The sequence below is a fragment of the Astyanax mexicanus genome, chromosome 12 (assembly GCF_023375975.1).
Source record: "Astyanax mexicanus isolate ESR-SI-001 chromosome 12, AstMex3_surface, whole genome shotgun sequence".
NCBI lineage: Eukaryota > Metazoa > Chordata > Actinopteri > Characiformes > Acestrorhamphidae > Astyanax > Astyanax mexicanus.
Window position 1 is genome coordinate 580,092 of NC_064419.1, and position 17,964 is coordinate 598,055.

At 37.0% G+C, this 17,964-nt stretch overlaps 1 protein-coding gene across 2 annotated transcripts; it reads left to right on the forward strand.

Annotated features, from left to right (window-relative positions):
* Nucleotides 1-4,763: 4,763 nt before the first annotated feature.
* Nucleotides 4,764-16,692, forward strand: lhx2b (LIM homeobox 2b). Of its 2 annotated transcripts, none has more exons than XM_007229122.4 (5): nucleotides 4,764-5,745; nucleotides 7,383-7,585; nucleotides 8,532-8,902; nucleotides 13,273-13,478; nucleotides 14,277-16,692. In XM_007229122.4, exons 1-5 carry the CDS (start codon nucleotides 5,542-5,544, stop codon nucleotides 14,565-14,567), a joined length of 1,275 nt encoding a protein of 424 aa, XP_007229184.1. In that variant the 5' UTR covers nucleotides 4,764-5,541; the 3' UTR covers nucleotides 14,568-16,692. The 2 variants fall into 2 exon arrangements, with proteins under 2 accessions (XP_007229184.1, XP_049342205.1); XM_049486248.1 differs by lacking the exon at nucleotides 4,764-5,745 and adding an exon at nucleotides 5,752-5,839.
* Nucleotides 16,693-17,964: the final 1,272 nt, after the last annotated feature.

Sequence of the window (17,964 nt, forward strand, 5' to 3'; positions counted from 1 at the left end):
GATGTTTCCAGCATTAAAACAAAATAGACTTATTTTTTAATTTTGAGTCCATTTCTATTTTTAGTATTGTTCTATTACTAAATATCTGCTCTATATACGTTTTTATTTTTCAGTTTTCAGTTTTATTTGACCCACATTTTTACAGAGATAAATGATGCTAACGTATCATATGTGGGATAATGATATGGCCTGAATCAGTGATTCTCAAATCAAGTCAATTTTTTCTTAGGGTTTAAATCTTTGAGGAGCAGCTTGAATGGGATAATATTGGATTTTAGCCTAAATTACATTATTATTATTTTAATAAACTACCTAAAATGACAATCCACCACAGATTCGTGATATCATCCACAAACTACTACTACTACAAAAAATCTGAGTTTGTATAAATTAGTATGCTTAAAGAAAACCTGAAAAGTATTTTTTTAAATTACTGTTGTACACTAATTGCACGCGCATGCGCAATATCACATTAGGCAGAACCACTGGATAGGTGGGACAGAATCGTATTAGATCGTATTGTTTTGAATGATGATCAATTATAGTTATAGTTCAGCCGATTATTGATCGGTACGGATGGTCTGATCTGAGCCCTCGTGACCGTAATAAGGTCCGTGACGGAGCCCTTCTCACCGGCGGGGTGGCCGAGGTCCCGAATCGCCGCACATCAGCGGCTCTTCGCCGTTTGATCGGAGCTGAATATATATCACGGGAGGGGGAAAGGAGGAGGAAGAGGAGGAGGTATGTGGGGAGGGAGCAGAGGAGGGAGGGAAGGGGTGATACAAAGAGAGCAGACAAAACGTGCCTGGTTCCCCCGGTGTTTCAAGACAAACCGTATTAAGCGCGCGCCGCTGTTATGAGCTCTGACTGCCGCAGCTCTGAGAATCAACCTGAAATCTGCGGCTGTATGAAAACAGACACGCGCACTTGACTTAGCAAATGAGCCACTCAGCGAACTCAACACTGTGAGAGTATGAGGACTGCCTTAGTAAAAAAAAAAACTGCCCTGTTTACTATTACAGGTGATGTTTATTATTTTTTCAGAGCCCCCCACCCATTCATCGCCTCTTCTTGATTTGACGAGCTCACAAAATATCATATTTCATACACGCCCGAAGATATCCCCAGCTCCGAAAATGTTTAATGTATAAGCCAACATTATTCTAGACAGAGAGCACAGATTATAAATATGCATGTATTCAATTAAGGGTATTACACAGGATTTCATTTGCATAAGGATTTGGGAGCTTAACATGCCTCTTTATATTTGCGCAATAAAACTTTAATATAAACCCCTGCCCTTTAATGCCTTAGGTACTTCCATTAATAGGCCATCTTCTAGCCTGGACTGCAGCTCCTGCAGCACAAGAAGATCACTTCCCACTTCCCCTCTACTTCTAACAGCACGCCTAAGCTCGCTTCCAGGAATAAGATCAGCTCTCCTTTCTATTTAGCTTTTAGTATTTAGTTTTAAGGGCTACCGCGACCTTCCATTAGAGCATGCTCATACATGCTTATTATTAATTATGCAAAGACAATATTCACCTGGCAGGTCAGGTGTATGTATGGAGTTTATGACTGGACAGCATAGTAATATGCTAAAACAATTCGTTGCTTTGTTAAAACAAGTTCTTCTGACACAAAACTTTTAGACGTTTTCGATACACAATCGCTTATTTTAAAGAGTAGGTATACATAAAGTAGCCTGGACTACTTGCTTTTACAGCACACATACATTTATATTACGAACTAATCGGATTTAAATGGGCATTTGTGGGATAAGAAAACAAAATAAAGCGATTATAATAAAGTGTAGATGTTGTGGGACATCAAATACTGTAGAAAGCAGGCTAAAGAGGAATAGTGTAAGGTAATGATGTGATAAGACATGACATTTTTTAAAATTACTTTCCAGCCAAATATTATGACATACTGTATAAGCTTTTTAAAGACTATACATTTATATTTATACTCTACAGTTTACACGGGAATGCACTGCTTGGTTAACGTGTTCCCTGCTTCCTGATATTGAATAATACCTGGATCCATACCCTGGCCCTGCAAAAAAAAACGCTACAGAACGACTTTAGTTGTTCAGTAACCTGGGATTTATATTCCTATCCGAGAAACAGGGATCTAAATAGAAAACATCTAAATATCTCATCCAGGATGTCTTTATTTTTCATTGGACATTGGAATTTTTGCCCTTTCTGCAGGAAGCTCCAGCAGGATCAGGCTAGACGTCCAATATTGAGGTTCTACAACACATTCGCTTTTTACTGCATTCTAGGAATTAAGGATTTCCACAAACTCAGCACAACGCAAACACGCCAAGTATGGGATTAATTCATGATTTCCAAAATTTCATGTCACGTTTGGACAAAAAAGCAAACATTTTAAGTTATTTTTATTATATTTTGCATAATTTATGCATGGGTCACAAGGGCGAAACATACATTTATTTTCATTTTAATCAACACAAACCTGTAAGACGGCGAAACACTACTCATATCATATTCATTTTAACAACTAAACGTTACTTTTACTTCTTTTTATCTTCTTTTTATATTTTCACCCTTTTGCATCAACTGCCTGAGGCATATTGGTAACAGCATCAACTGAGCTAAAACGCAAAAAAGTACAAAAAACACCCACCAAGCCAAATATCAAATACTCAGATAATTAGCTTTACTCAGTTGTTTTATGCCTGTTCTATATATCTTTAGGCTACATTTGTAATGGCGTCATATGCCTATAGCGCTTTTAAGCACTGTTTTTCCCTAAATGTGTAAAATATATACATATAGTGTAATGGAAGGGAAGCGTTTCTCTCTTTCTTTTTTTGTAAAACAGGTTATAATAAAGCCAGAAAGTATTTGTATCTCCTTGGAGTTTCAGGACCTAAAACTAATGCTTTCCTACCAATTAAGATATTATCACCAATTATAGTGTTAAAATATATCTGCATCTAGGAATGAAGCCTAAAACGGGTCTGTAGAGCAGTGAATTGAACAACAAAAAAAACAGAGGTTGGCTGCGCGAGAGGAAACAATTATCCAATGGTTTAAGCCCATCACAGATTTCTAATCGCCATTCACATCCACTGAGCTATATGTCTACTTTGATTTTGCACTATTCTCCTACTATAGCCAGAGAGACATGCGCTGTTCTGACAGGTTAAAGATCACCCCCTTTAACGCAGACTGGGCGGATATACAGTAGAAGAAAACGCTTGGTTTTTATCGCACTAGTTCACAGCGATACAAAAGAGTGTGATCATTAATAATGTATGACCCAAGATACTTGATAGCAATATTATTCCTCTGCGGTCAACACAGTCCGCCACGTGGGAGTTTGGGGGGATTTTCAGCACTTTGATGTGCGACCGCAAAATTGAAGAAAACTTCAATTTTCTTGCAGACAAAAATGTGCGAAATTGTGTGTGAGTGAGAGAGAGGAAAAGAGAGAAAGACATAGAGAGACAGAGAGAGTATGTCTGTTTAAAAGTTAGATTCTAAAATAAATGCAAAAAAATTGTAGAATTCTGTTTGTTTTCGAAATACTTAATCCATGAGATACAGTTTTAGTTTCGTTTTTTTTTTGTTGTTCGAGCAAAAAAAGGCAACAAAAAAAAAAAACACTGCATACACACAAGTGTCTAACACTAAGACAATTAAATAAAGTGCACAAGTAAAATTAATAAGAAGAATAGTAAATATGATGCGCTCTTATGTCGCAATGTAAATTTGTCATACTTTCATTATTATTATTTTTTAAGTGGGAAGAGGTTAGGTTGGGTGATTAAATAAGCTACATTCAGTCCGGCTGTGGCGTTAATTGGCCTGTGAGGAGATTTCTGTCAGGCTGGTCTGCGCAGATTCGGCGCTGTCAGTGCGGCACAGTGCAGGACTTTAGTCCTCTGACACTGAACGCCTCCTGGATGCTTTTGTTGAAGCTCAGTCACGGGGGGCTGCTGCTGTATTGTGCAGCTTGTAGGCAGCTTGACTGGTGTGAAACGCATGGATCCACCAGGTTAAGATCCGGATACGAAGTTTTGTTTAAAAAAAAATCGATTGCAAAAATTATATATATATATATATATATATATATATATATATATATATATATATATATATATATATAAAAATCCGTGTTGCATATCGGCGTTCCTGTCTGAAGATTACAGAAACATTAAAGCAATCAGATGAACATGAAACATAAAGTTCATAAATACACTAATACACACATTTTATTAAGCTGTGACTAGTGCTTGAAAATAAATTAAACACATTACAATAACAAAATTAATTAATTAATTTTGTTGATGTTGCATGTTTTATTATTATTTTTTGCAACCACGCATCTGATTTAAATTAAATTTAGTAAAAAGTGAATTTTTAAAGGTAAAGGTAATAAAAACAATGTAAACCTCCACTGGACGCAAGCACAAAATAGCCCAACGATATTATTATACAGCTCTCTAATTAAAATACTATTACACTATTAACGGATCCCCTTATCAATACTTCTCCCTTAACTCTAATAATTCAACAATACTAGATAGCTCAACCCCCATTCCTCCCACCCGCCTCTTAAAAAAATAGAGACATTTAAAAAGTATTGTGGTGAGTTACCATCACATTTGAGTCCGGTCGCAATAAAATCCCGACAACGGGTCCTCGCTTCGCTATATGAGGAATCTCACGGCCAATGGGCTTGCGCGCAGCGCCGTGACGTCAGAAGCCGCGTAGAAAAGGCGCGGAGGGTCGCGCGCCGTTTTGGAGACGGAGAGCAGGAGAACTGGGGGGAAAAGGGGCGCTGACTGGGGGATTAGAGCCTACAAAAGCCGAAGTGCGCTCAACTCCTCCTCCCCAATTACTCACACTGCGCTCCGAGCTCGGGGAGAGGGCGCGCGGCCCTGAAGACACGGGAAAAAGAGAAATCACGGCAGTGGAAATTCGGTATTGGACGTTGTTTTGCTCTTTCGGTCGTATCGATGCGCGAGCAGTGCTTGTGCTTATTACTTGCACCTTTTTTTGAGCTGACACGGAGAGATTCAACAAAAAAAACTATTCTACACCGGCTCCGGGATTATATATGATTTTTTCCCAGCGACATAAAAATGGATTTCTGATCAATCAGGTGCGTGAGGCACTTTAATCGAGCAACGAATGAATTTATTTCTAAAAAAAATAAAATAAAGAAGAACGAAAGAAGGAAGGAAAAAACAGCAACACACTGCTGGTCGTTATAAGCTCGTGCTGACAGATGCTCCTCCAACATGTGGTAAAGGAAGATCGCTCCTTATTTTATTATTTTACGCGTCTGTAGAAGTAGAAACAGTGCCTTGTTTCCGAAGCTCTCAAAATCCAAGGAACGCGCAAATATCGGCGTGCGCGCGCGCCATGTGCCATGTATGTGCTGCTAAAGCCTGGAGCGCCTGAAGACGTCCACCACCAGCAGCCTGCGGGGAGAGTGCGGGGAAGCGGCGGGAAGTGCGCGCTGGAGGCTGGGCTGCACTGAGCAGGAGCCGTGGGTCGTATGAACTGCACCGGGCCGGGACTGCGCCTCACGGAAATCTCGGCCCGCAGCACGAAAGCGAGCACGTGCTGCTCGTTCTCCACGATGCTTTTCCACGGCGTGCCCGGCGCCGACATGCGCGGGGTCGTGGAGGAGATGGAGCGAAGGGGCAAGAGCGACTCGGCGCCCATCAGCTCCGCCATCGACATGGGGGAAACAGAGACGGTAGGCCATGCCCGTGACCGTAACCATGCCCATGCCAATGAGCGTACCAATGCCCATGACAATGCCAATGACCGCACCAATTCCCATACCAAACGTATGCAACGTTTCCATTTGCTGCAACACCTTCGCTCGTTTTCACAAAAGTTTGGCAGAAAAGGCCATGTTTTCATCTGAGAAGCAGGAATAACTTTAAAAACAATTTTACTATCGTTTAAACAGGGGAAAGCATTAAATAAAACACACGTAGAGACTAAAGGCCTAGTTGTGCTTGGTCCTAATATACGCTTATTAATTTTATATTTTGTTCCGTTTTTAAATTCAATGCTCTTCTCACTAAATAACCGCATGCTCCCCATTGCTCTATTGTTCTATTTTAAAGATACACCGTACAGTGAATTAATTGTGTTATTTTTAAGAGTGAGTGAGTTAGTGTGTGCTTTAAAATGCAATAGTGGGCGTTTAGTGAAGTTTTTTTTTATATTAAACCTCCTCTAGGCCGTATTTAAACACATCGCGTTCTCCAAATAATAATCATAATAATACATAACGAATATCAGAATTTACATCAGTAGCATGAAAAAACAAACCGGACTGCACTCAATAAAACTTAATTGTTTTAAATTATACATTTAATTTAGTTTGGTTTATTTAGACTCTGCATTCTTGATTGTAAGAAATAACCGACATTAAGTTATCAACAAATCACTAATAGTTTGCATTCGTGTCGAAATAATGTATTTTAACACTAGGCTGAAATGATTCCTTCTTAGAAGTGCTAAAGAGTGTGTATGCGAGTGTGTGCGTATGTGGACAAGTTTGTAGCACACAATGATGACAGTCTTACAGAGATTTAGATATTTTACACGATGGCTCTGTTGTGCAATGTCTTTTTTCAGCATTGCGAAGATAATTCGCTTTAATAATAAGCCTTTTCTTAAAACGTAGTTGATCAATTTAGTTCTATTTTATAATCTCTATTGTTGCTGTGCAAGAAATAGTTAATTGTTATTATTCGTAGAAATTATGAAAGCAGCAATTATTTGAGTTTTGAACGCGTTTTAAGTGCACAGTAATCACATGGCCTATATAAGTCCTATAATTATTTCGATATGTTATGCTTTATTACATTTCACTTCATTTTGCATCTGTTCATATTAATATCTACGTAATACTATTACCAGTAGTATTAGTATTACCAGTATTAGTGAGCACAAAATTATTACAATTATAACATCGACAGTGAAAGACCTTTTCTCAAAGCTTGTTTTGAGTGTTTGTTTGGGTTTTTGTGGTAAAAGAGAGAAAGTAAATTCGTGCAATTTACCCGATTTTTATTATTTGTTGTACTTTAATTGATATTAACTGAAGTTTACTAAACTGTAACTGTTGTTTTCACTATAACTCCACTTTGCCTTATTTACCTGATGAAAAAGTGAAGCCTATCTCACGCCCCTCCCATCCTCTGTAAAGCCATGACCACACAACATCCTCTCTCTCTTTCTCTCTCTCTCTTTCTCTCTCTCTCATCATCATCTTCACTGCAGTATCCCTCACACTCATATCACACACTCCACGATTACAGGGGAATGGTTGCCTCGATTGCGCTCTAACCGCAAACTATATGTATGTCTCCGCAGAGTGCGCCGTCCATGAGCGGTGAGCGCGTGGCGTTGTGCGCGGGCTGCGGCGGCAGGATCTCTGACCGATACTACCTGCTGGCCGTGGACAAGCAGTGGCACATGCGCTGTCTGAAGTGCTGCGAGTGCAAACTCAACCTGGAGTCCGAGCTCACCTGTTTCAGCAAGGACGGTAGCATCTACTGCAAAGAGGACTATTACAGGTAGAGCTGACCACTTAAATCTAATAAACAAAAAACTGTCCTGAATCTACACATTCAAAATTCACACTGCATAATCCTATAAATAAAATCTTCAAACACGTAACTCACTAAGTAAAAAAATGACAAATCACTGTAAAGTTGAAAATATAAAATATAATTCACACAATTCCTAACATACCATTCCTTAATCAAAAATAACAACAGATCTAAAAAAAACTTTTGAAAACTACAAACACAAATCCCTTCACTTTAGTCATCATGTACAACGTGCATATATCTATACAATAAAAAAATAATGGTCATAAATCTTAATATTTAAATTTAACGAATGACAAATTTGTCTAGAAAAAGAAAAACTGAACCAAAAAGTTTTGGTCAGTTACTTCAGATTCAATGACAATTCTTTAAGTTTTTCGATCCTAACAAACACATATACACACACACACTGTCGCTCCAACTTTCCACCCAATCCTTATTGTGAACGTTAAAATAAATTAAATTACATTCGGTATTAAATCACACCCGCTTTGAAGCAACAAGCTACAAAGTTTGTGTCTGGTCGAGATTGTGTAGAGGCTTTAGCGAATTACTGCACTCTGGGCCTTTTTTATGTCATACAGCTTTTTTATTATTTTTTTTAATGCAGTGTTCTTTAATGAAGAAACAAAATACACGAGGGCATTTTGAGGTGAAGAATCAATGTAAAAAAATTACGTTTGTTTTATAATATTCTATGTAATTAATTATTCTAACACTATACTATAATATAGTGGATATTTAAAATGAAAATAAAAACGCTAGCAAGCAACACATCCATGGACGATTTCAAATAAGCAGAATTTGTTTAGCGAATATTTTTTGTATTATTTCGTTTTGTTGCCGATTATTTTGAAGTTGTCTTGAGGTCTTGAAGTTGACCTTGTTCACTTTCCTTTCTTTCCCGAAGGAGGTTTTCGGTGCAGAGATGCGCGCGCTGTCACCTGGGCATCTCGGCTTCTGAGATGGTGATGCGCGCGAGGGATTTGGTGTACCACTTGAACTGTTTCACGTGCACGACGTGTAGCAAAATGCTGACCACGGGCGACCACTTCGGCATGAAGGACAGCCTGGTGTACTGCCGCCTGCACTTCGAGACGCTCGTGCAGGGTGACTACGGCGCGCCGTTCGGGCACGCGGACGTGGCGCATGGTAAAGGCGCGGTGCCCGCGGGCCCGCTGGGACTGGCCTACTACAACGGGGTGGGCACCGTGCAGAAGGGCCGACCGAGGAAGAGGAAAAGTCCGGGGCCGGGGGCTGATCTAGCGGCTTATAATGCAGGTAAGAGCTTGTTAATTACATTTTTTCTTATTTTTTGTCATCTCGATTAAAATGTTAGAGCCAGAGAGTGGGCCATCTTTCTATTTCTCTTTCTCTCTCTCTTTTCTCTCCCTCTCTCTTAAAACTTAATTTCTCGCATTTTAGTTAAATGGAAAGACAATACAGTGTGTTTTTAAATTAATATTGAATAACATGTAAAAACTACACTTTAAATCTTTAACTAAAATTAAACTGCAGAAAGGCTTTACTATTTTCACGTTTTACCACAAAAGTTGTAGAACAAGCCGAAACCGAGAAGAAAATGTGATTAGAAAAACACACTTAAAAAAAAAGACACAATTAGCAAACCTGAAGACATAAAGAAACTATTAATGGAAGGTTTTATTGGTGTGCTAACACTGCAAACTATAATCATTAACAATGTCTTTGAACGTTAAATAATGTTTGATACATTTAACAAATGGTTTACTTGTACAGCCGATTCGATTTGGAGTAACAAATGACATGTGCATGTGCTAGTGTAATAATGTAGTGCTATTTTTTCTGGTTAGAGAATAGAAGGTTATTAGGCTGAAAAGGAGGTCGTTGTTGCCGATCAGTAGTCATTACAGGCTTCAGGCCTTATTTGTGCAATCTGCTGTACAATTGTTGTGTTTCACCCGTACGAAATGTGTGAATTATGTGGATCAAGCGGAAAAGCTTTCAAATATAAACGTAAATACCGTTTTAATCTTTAAAATAACGAAAATTTGCAAAAGATCTGTACATATTTTATAGAATTAATCGTCCGTGTATTCTTTTAATCTTGTTCGACCAAGAAACTGATTACGTGTTTAAAAAGACTAAAAGTATTGTACAATAAATTATCTTTTAACAAAAAGAAAACGGAAAGAAACGTGAGGATATAATATATTCGCGAAAACAGTTATTTCCATCATTAATAATATTACCGTTTCCTGTTTATTTTTTGTGAACACACGACATGTTCTATTTATTCGATGTTAAATTTGAAAGAAAACACACACACACAACCACACAATAAACAATGTTTTCTGGGTCGTATGTAGGACTGTGTAATCTCTAAAACAACAGAGTAAAGTTTGGCAAAGTTAAGTGTGATTTGTCCAGTCGGTCAACCCCCCTCCCCTCCTAACTGGACCCTTAGAGGACCAAAGCATAGCAATGATGACGAGTACACGGACTGACAAGTGGAAAATGGCTTAGATACAAGTCGAGACCTCTAGAAGATTAAAAAGAAGTGAAAGGGGGAAGAGAGAGAAAGAGAGAGAGAGAGAGAGAGAGAGAGAGAGAGAGAGAGAGAAAGAGAGAGAAAGAGAATAAGGGAAAGAGGATTAAAGTTTCTCAGACATAAGCTAATTCATTTGTCCTTTTTTCGCACAGACTAGTAAATGCTTGAATGTCTTGAGTGCTTGTTTAATCACGCGCCCACAATCCAGAAATAAAGCCCTAACATGATTTCGGTAAAACAGAAAAAAAGGCAGCGCTGATTATTTATTATTAACACTTATAACACAAATCAGCAGACTCTATTAGGCCTATTTATGGTATTGTATACTAAGGTACTAATGCACTGAAATTATTACAATTAACTCCCACTAATTTCAAATTTAACCTATAATGCCCTGAAAAAAGACTCGATTAAATTATTAAAAATCCTTATGCATACATTGTGTTGATGTTCTGCATGGTATTTTATACAGAATGTGTTTACAAATACTATGATTTACTCAGAGCTCGTTTTTTTTCTGTTTTACTGAAATAGAAATTATCAAAACGAACGAAAAAGAGGAGAGATTTAGATTTTTTTTAATGAATTGCTTCCAAAAATAAAAACAAGCAAATACGAGTCTTACTTATAGCTTTTGAGAACACAATGTAAAAAAAATATATAAAAAGTAAAATTATTTTAATGCAAAGGAAAGACAATTGTTTTGACGCATTTAAACATGCAAATCGTGTTATTATGTACTTTATTAAAGAAGTAGCCTAATGCGTATGTCTAATATTCATGATGTATGTAAAACATGCAGGCCACGTTTAAAGCTTTGTTTTGCTGTAGAAATGAATTGAATGGAGTCTTGCTTTGTTCGTCCTCCAAAATCCTGAAGTTGGAGAGATGCCTGCGCTCAATGCCGAGCCTGAACTTCCGGCACAACTTCCGCAATAAACTTGAGCATTAGCCTGGAACTCTACAGTCAATACAATGAACGGTTAGATATCAAAGAAGCACTAAGCCCCGTTAAATCATCGTACGGTGCCTCAGGCAGACATTTGACGGCAGGTACCGATTGGAGGGGTTTTACGCTCCGGATCGTCGCTGCCCCCTTCAGGTCGCAGAGGGAACAACAGCGCTAAGAGAAAAAAGACGAGAAAAATCCGAGCTGCTTAAAAAATAACAGGCTGTAGATAATAAAAATAAATAAATTAAAAAAACAGAGACTTACTGTTGAAAAATAATGGCTCAGCATATGAGCTTTTTATGACTGTATTCTGTATTTATTCGGACTGTAGTATTTATCAATGGACAGATTTAAATCGCTTGGAAAAAAAAAAAAAAACATTTGCTCACCATGTGCAGTGCTGAAGGCATTAAAGGTTAATTATCTGAAGTGTTGATCAGGCGATTTTCAATGAGTAATATTTGTAGTTGTCAGAGAAAACAGAATTCCCGAACTGTCATGCGTCTAGCAACACTTACACTTCTGCCAAGAAGGACTGGCGAGCCCACGATTCTGTGCGTAGAGGATATTACGAGAAAAAATAAAAGAAAAACACTTCCAGCCAAGTCACATACAGCAGAACTGTCACATACAGGATTTTACCTCATGATAACGCATTATTTACCATATTTACCACAGTAGTAGAGAGTAAATGCGGTTATTGCGTGTTTTATTTTTTATAGGAGGTGACGAATTTCCAAAGTGGCAAAATTCATGCAAACAAAAATGTGACAACAAAAATGTGAATATAATTCGATAGACGCTATTATTATTATTATTATTATTATTATTATTATTATTATTATTATTATTATTATTATTATTATTATATATTTATTATGCTGGTTTAACTTTGAACGACAGAGGTCATAATGTTTTTATGAAACGATAAAAAGGAAAATAAAATGGGTTTGTCTCATTTCTATTTTATAAAGAAACAAAATCGAATAAATTGTCATTTTGCATACTTGTGTGTTTAAATTATATATAAAACGAATTGCAAAATCCTGATACATTGGAGCAATTTGAACACTCTCAAAATGCAATTTTGTAGTCTGAGTATAAAATATATATACAGTATTGTGCAAAAGTTTTAGGCACCTGTGGGAATTTCAGTAAAGAAAAAGCTTCTTATCTGTGCAGTAAGTGTTTTTATCTCAGTAAAACACATTACAGCATTACAATAAATACAAACAAAACACATTTCTCCTAATCTCTCCTTCTCATCTGAGTTGAATAGCGTTATTAATTTCTAGTCTCATCATATATAAACACCTGGTTTGGTAAATTACTAGTAAATGTGGTAAATCAGGTGAGCTGCTGATAGAACTGAACATAATATACACATGCTGACTGAGGAGCATCCAGGAGAAATCTGGAATCTCTACACTTTATTCTTCAGCTCGGCTCACAGGATATATAAACGTACTTATAGTTAAAAATGAGAATTCCTTGTTACTTTATGTTTAAATCATATCTGGTGCTTTTTCAGGTAAAAACACTCTTATTGCTGAGATAAATAGATTAGTGTAATTTGCTTTGGTGCCTGAAACTTTTACACAGTACTGTATATAAATATATATATATATATATATATATATATATATATATACAGTACATATATATATATATATATATATATATATATATATATATATATATATATATTGCCCCTCTTTTCCTCCTTTTTTTGAGTCATTCTGCTATGCTACTGAGCTGAGAAAGTATTGAATGTACTGTCAACACAATTGATTCCACTTCTGTAAAGATTTATGGTTAGCTCAAAGCAGGAGCTGGCTGGGAAATGGCTCAAGATTAAACTGAGATAGATCAGTGTATCTCATTTAAATGAGGAGATACCATGACTAATATATTTGTTTTAGTGTTCTCATGTTGTTCACAGTTGGGGATAAAACCATGTATGAGTTTCTGAGTCCTACATTTCATAATAGTGCCTCTTGTTTGCAGCCATTGAATTTATAAATGCTTTGCCTTTAGTGAGTATATTGGAAGTTGGTATTCAGGTGACTTTAACACATTGTTGGAATGGCTTGTGTGGTCATATTAACATATTTTATTTTATATTAACAAACCTTTTCTTCTTCTTCTGTGTTTTTTATTTGTGAACAGCGCTTAGCTGTAATGAAAACGATGGTGATCCTATGGACAGAGACTCTCAGTACAGTTCTGGCCAGAAGACCAAGCGCATGAGAACCTCCTTCAAGCACCATCAGCTCCGAACCATGAAGTCCTATTTCGCCATCAACCACAACCCTGATGCCAAGGACCTGAAACAGCTGGCCCAGAAAACGGGGCTCACCAAGCGAGTACTTCAGGTAAGAAATGATCTCTTTCTCTCTTATTGATCCTTTAGTTTGAACAGAGAAGCAGAGACTTACATATTTTCCAAATGGACAGTTTCTAGTTGAGAGTTTGTGTTGGATCTTTAAAACAAAAGGAAAACAATACGTAATTACGATCTGTTTAATAGAATTTATGTTATTCTTTGCTCAAAAAAAAATTAAGCTGTTAATTTGCCAATTGCCTCATACAATGAAGAGTTACGCAGTCATGAGAAGTCCATTTTTTATGTAAAAAAAAAACCTCAATCTTCAAGTGATTAGGAAAACACATTGCGTTTTTGTTTTTTATTTGTTCTATGAATGGTATTCATTTGCAGACATTACAAAAGCAGAACAGAGAACAGAGAAAGTTTTTTATTTAAATGGAAGATCGAATGAAAGGATCTAAGGATTTGTTCCATTCTGAACCAGAGCTGAAAGCAAGGCTCGTATCTGAACCGAACTGTTTTGTCAGCTTTCGCTGAAAGTAAAGGAGGCAAACTCGGCTGTGATTCACTTACAAATGTGACAGATAATCATCTGGGAAGCTCAAGAAAGACGAGGAGAAAAAATGTATGATAATGAAATAAACAATAAAGAAGATTGTTGAGCAGAATCTCAGTCTAAAATCTCAAAGCCCTAATTACCATCGGCGGAAAACAAAGCAGTAATTTGCTTTGATGAGCCCACTTTATTTCCATCCTTATTTGTCATTCTGGTTTTCAAAATGCTTCTCTCCCTCGTGGGCTTGTCATTAATGAACATTTTTTGTCGCATCGTCTCCAAATGCAGGTTTGGTTCCAGAACGCCAGGGCCAAGTTCCGGCGGAACCTCTTGCGTCAGGAGAACACGGGCGTGGACAAGGCTTCGGATGGGTCCAACTTGCCCGGAGGAACCCCGTCCGGACCGGCCTCGGAGATCTCCAACGCGTCCATGAGCCCGTCGAGCACTCCAACCACACTGACAGACCTTACCAACCCCACCATGCCCACCGTCACTTCCGTACTGACCTCTGTGCCTGGTAGCCTGGACGTCCACGAGTGCCGGAGCCCCTCACAGACCACCCTCACCAGCCTCTTCTGATGCTAGTTCACCCAGGCCCTCGGTGACCTTCACCCTTATCGTCCAACTGCAGGGCAAAGGGCGAATGGACCTTACAGACACTAGACTGCTCATCTTCTCGGCTTGAGTCACTGAAGAGCCGAAATGCATCGTTTTCCTATTTTATGTTGTTGAGGATCCAGCGCTGGATGACCTTGCTTTGAGATCGGAACCACGAGCATCGTCCTTGCACTGACATCACTGACGTCACTGGTATTTCCCATAAAACAGAAACAATCCACCGTCCACATCCACGTCATGCAGCTGGAACGTGTGCAGCTGGTCACTTGCACAAAATAAAAAAATTAAATAAAACAAAACCTCACTGCAACTGCAAAACTGCAACTGCAAAACTGCAACAACAGTCACAAACCTCCGTAGACGGGCGACGTACGATAGATGGCGAAGCCCAAACTTAAACGTAGCTTACGCTCGGTCCAAACACAAACCAGAGACGATGAAAATTTAAACAAAACAAAAAAAAGACTTTTAAAGGGGGACGAGAAAATGAAAAATTAAAAAATGAACTGAGCTAAAAAAGAAAAGAAAAGAAAAGAGAAAGCTTTCATTTGACCGTGAGCCTCTTTTAGAGTATTGCATACGTGCGTGAGTGAGTGCGTACGTACGGGCGGGTGGGCATGCCTCACTGAAGGATCTGTTGATGTCTTTTCTTTTTTTTGATGTTGTTGCTTTTTTGTCTTTGAAGGAATTGAGGAAGAAGGCTTCATTTGCATTTTTATTTTCATTTTTTGTTTCTCCCCCCGACTATGTTTACAGCGCGAGAGAAAAGAGGAGAGGAGAGAAGCGCTCTCAGCTTATGGGAATTCATCCTCACTTCAACCTATTATTTATGTAACTGCACCGGGGTCAAAGTGAGGAAACTGGATTATAATGTGAATAATTGTGAGATGAAAAAAGAGAACACAGCGAAACTTAGCCTGACTGTCACGTGCCTTATCCTGCGATTTACTCCACCGGTACACAACACACAAACACACACCTTTTACTCATCGCTGATGCATTCAAACGTGTGTATTATTATAGCCCGATGAAAACAAACAAACAAACAACAAAAACAGTGGTTTAGTAGCTGTACACACACACATACACTCTTACAACTTACATGAGCATTTACAGTAAATACACACAAAAACACACAAAAAAACACACATATACACACACACACTCTTATGACTTAACTTACAAAAGCATTTACAGTAAATACACACAAAAACAAACATATACACACACATATATACACATATATATATATACACACACACACATACACTTACAACTTAACTTACAAGAGCATTTACAGTAAATATACAAAAAACATATACACATATACACACAAACACACTTACGACTTAACTTACAAGACCTTTTACAGTAAATACACACAAAAAAACATACATATATACACATATACACATACATACACACACACACACACTTACGACTCAACTTACAGGAGCATTTACAGTAAATACACACAAAAAACACACATAAACACATATATATTTACACACACACATGAAATAAAACATGCAAGCAGCACACATAATAATCTTATTTCAACCTTTCTTACCTCAATCAGCGTCCACTGGATATATAATAGCAGTACAGATAAAACCTGATTATTATTACACATTATTACTTAACTTACTGAACGTACTTAATTAAGAATTAAGTAAAGAACAAATGCACTGAAATGAACTGTAGTCAGGTGGCTCTTTGTACCAGCTCCAAGAAAAAACACACAATGTACCATAAACCAGATTTAAACCAGATTTAAACCAGATTTCAACCAGTCAAACACCAACAAATTCACTCAAAAACACACAGAAACTCAGCTGTTCTGGATTCAGTTTGGCAATGTTTTTTCTTTCTCTCTGTTTTTCTTTATTTTATAATTTTTGTTGACCATCACGATGTGACAGTGTTGGGAACAGGGTACACGTTTCCGTGGTTACGGGAGGCTGCTTGTTGAAAATGCTGTACAGTTTCGACTGGTTCTTGAGACGTTTCACGCGCACTCCTCACAGTATCCCCCCTTTTGATGTAAATCTTCAGTTCTGTAAAAAAAATATAAAAATGAATCACATCATCCCGTGTTCCTCATTATTGCAGCGAGTGACGACGCTTCACAACCACAAACACTGCCATAAACCCAGAGCGAGAAAATCATCAGATCACATTTATTATTCATATTATTATTATTTTTAATATTATTATTATTATTGTCCTATTATAACAATGCTAGCTATTATGGTGTTATTTATTCCACTGTTTTCAGTGTTTTCACGTTAGGAGGAAATGTGACCTATTAAAATTTCAATTTCAATGTAAAGGAGTGTTTTTATGTTATTCTATTTCTATTTGTTTTATTTTATTTTGCAGGAAATTTTTATAAGTTATCAGTAGCTGTTTTAGAAAAATAATTATTTAATAATTATTTAATTTGACCTAATTTACAGCAGTTTTGAGACTAAATATTTATTTATACCTATTTATAACCCTTATAAATGTCCAATTATTTTTAAATATATATATTTTTATAAATCTTTATAAATATCATTAATATTAATAGTAGTAGATATATTAGTAGTGTATAAATATTAGAATATTAGAAGTAGAAAAGGTTGAAATGCTGCTTGAGGTTTTACGCAGTATAAAATAAGAAGAGGTGTTCCTCGTGTCACATAATCCTGGCTAATTATAGAACTGGCAGGAATTCAGCCAGCCACATATATTACTACACGTTAATGATGGTGAACACATGGCAGGGTGAATACATGCTGTATATTTGGTGCCAGTAAAAATACTACCACCTACTATAAGCATTTATTAAATAAAAATCATTTATGAAGCATTGCAAACACTTAAAACATCAGTTTAACAACTAATTTTTATAAATAAATCATCTGTAATTATTCATATTTATCAGATTTTTATCTAATGTATTTTTAAGCTATCCTAATTTGTATGATTAATTAAGATACTTTTTTAGCCACAACTCTTTTTAGATTTTAGGTTTTAGATATTTTACAGCTCTGAAAATAATAAGAGACACTTAAAAATGATGAGTTTCTTTGATTTTACCAAATTAAAAACCTCTGGAATATAATCAAGAGGAAGATGGATGATCACAAACCATCAAACCACTAAACTGAACTGCTTGAATTTTTACACCAGGAGTAAAGCAGCATAAAGTTATCCAAAAGCAGTGTGTAAGACTGGTGGAGGAGGACATGCATAAGAACCAAAGATGCATGAAAAAAAACACATATATTTTAAGATTTCTGAACCATAATTTTATTATAAATTTGGGGGAAATGTTGTCTGTAGTTTATAGAATAAAACAACAATGTTCATT

What these genes read in the sequence shown, in the direction of transcription:
- lhx2b (XM_007229122.4), top strand. Translation starts at nt 5,542, where the DNA reads ATGAACTGCACCGGGCCGGGACTGCGCCTCACGGAAATCTCGGCCCGC. An exon ending in ACATGGGGGAAACAGAGACG is followed by an intron (nt 5,746 to 7,382) that starts GTAGGCCATGCC and finishes ATGTCTCCGCAG; the next exon opens with AGTGCGCCGTCCATGAGCGG. An exon ending in TGCAAAGAGGACTATTACAG is followed by an intron (nt 7,586 to 8,531) that starts GTAGAGCTGACC and finishes TCTTTCCCGAAG; the next exon opens with GAGGTTTTCGGTGCAGAGAT.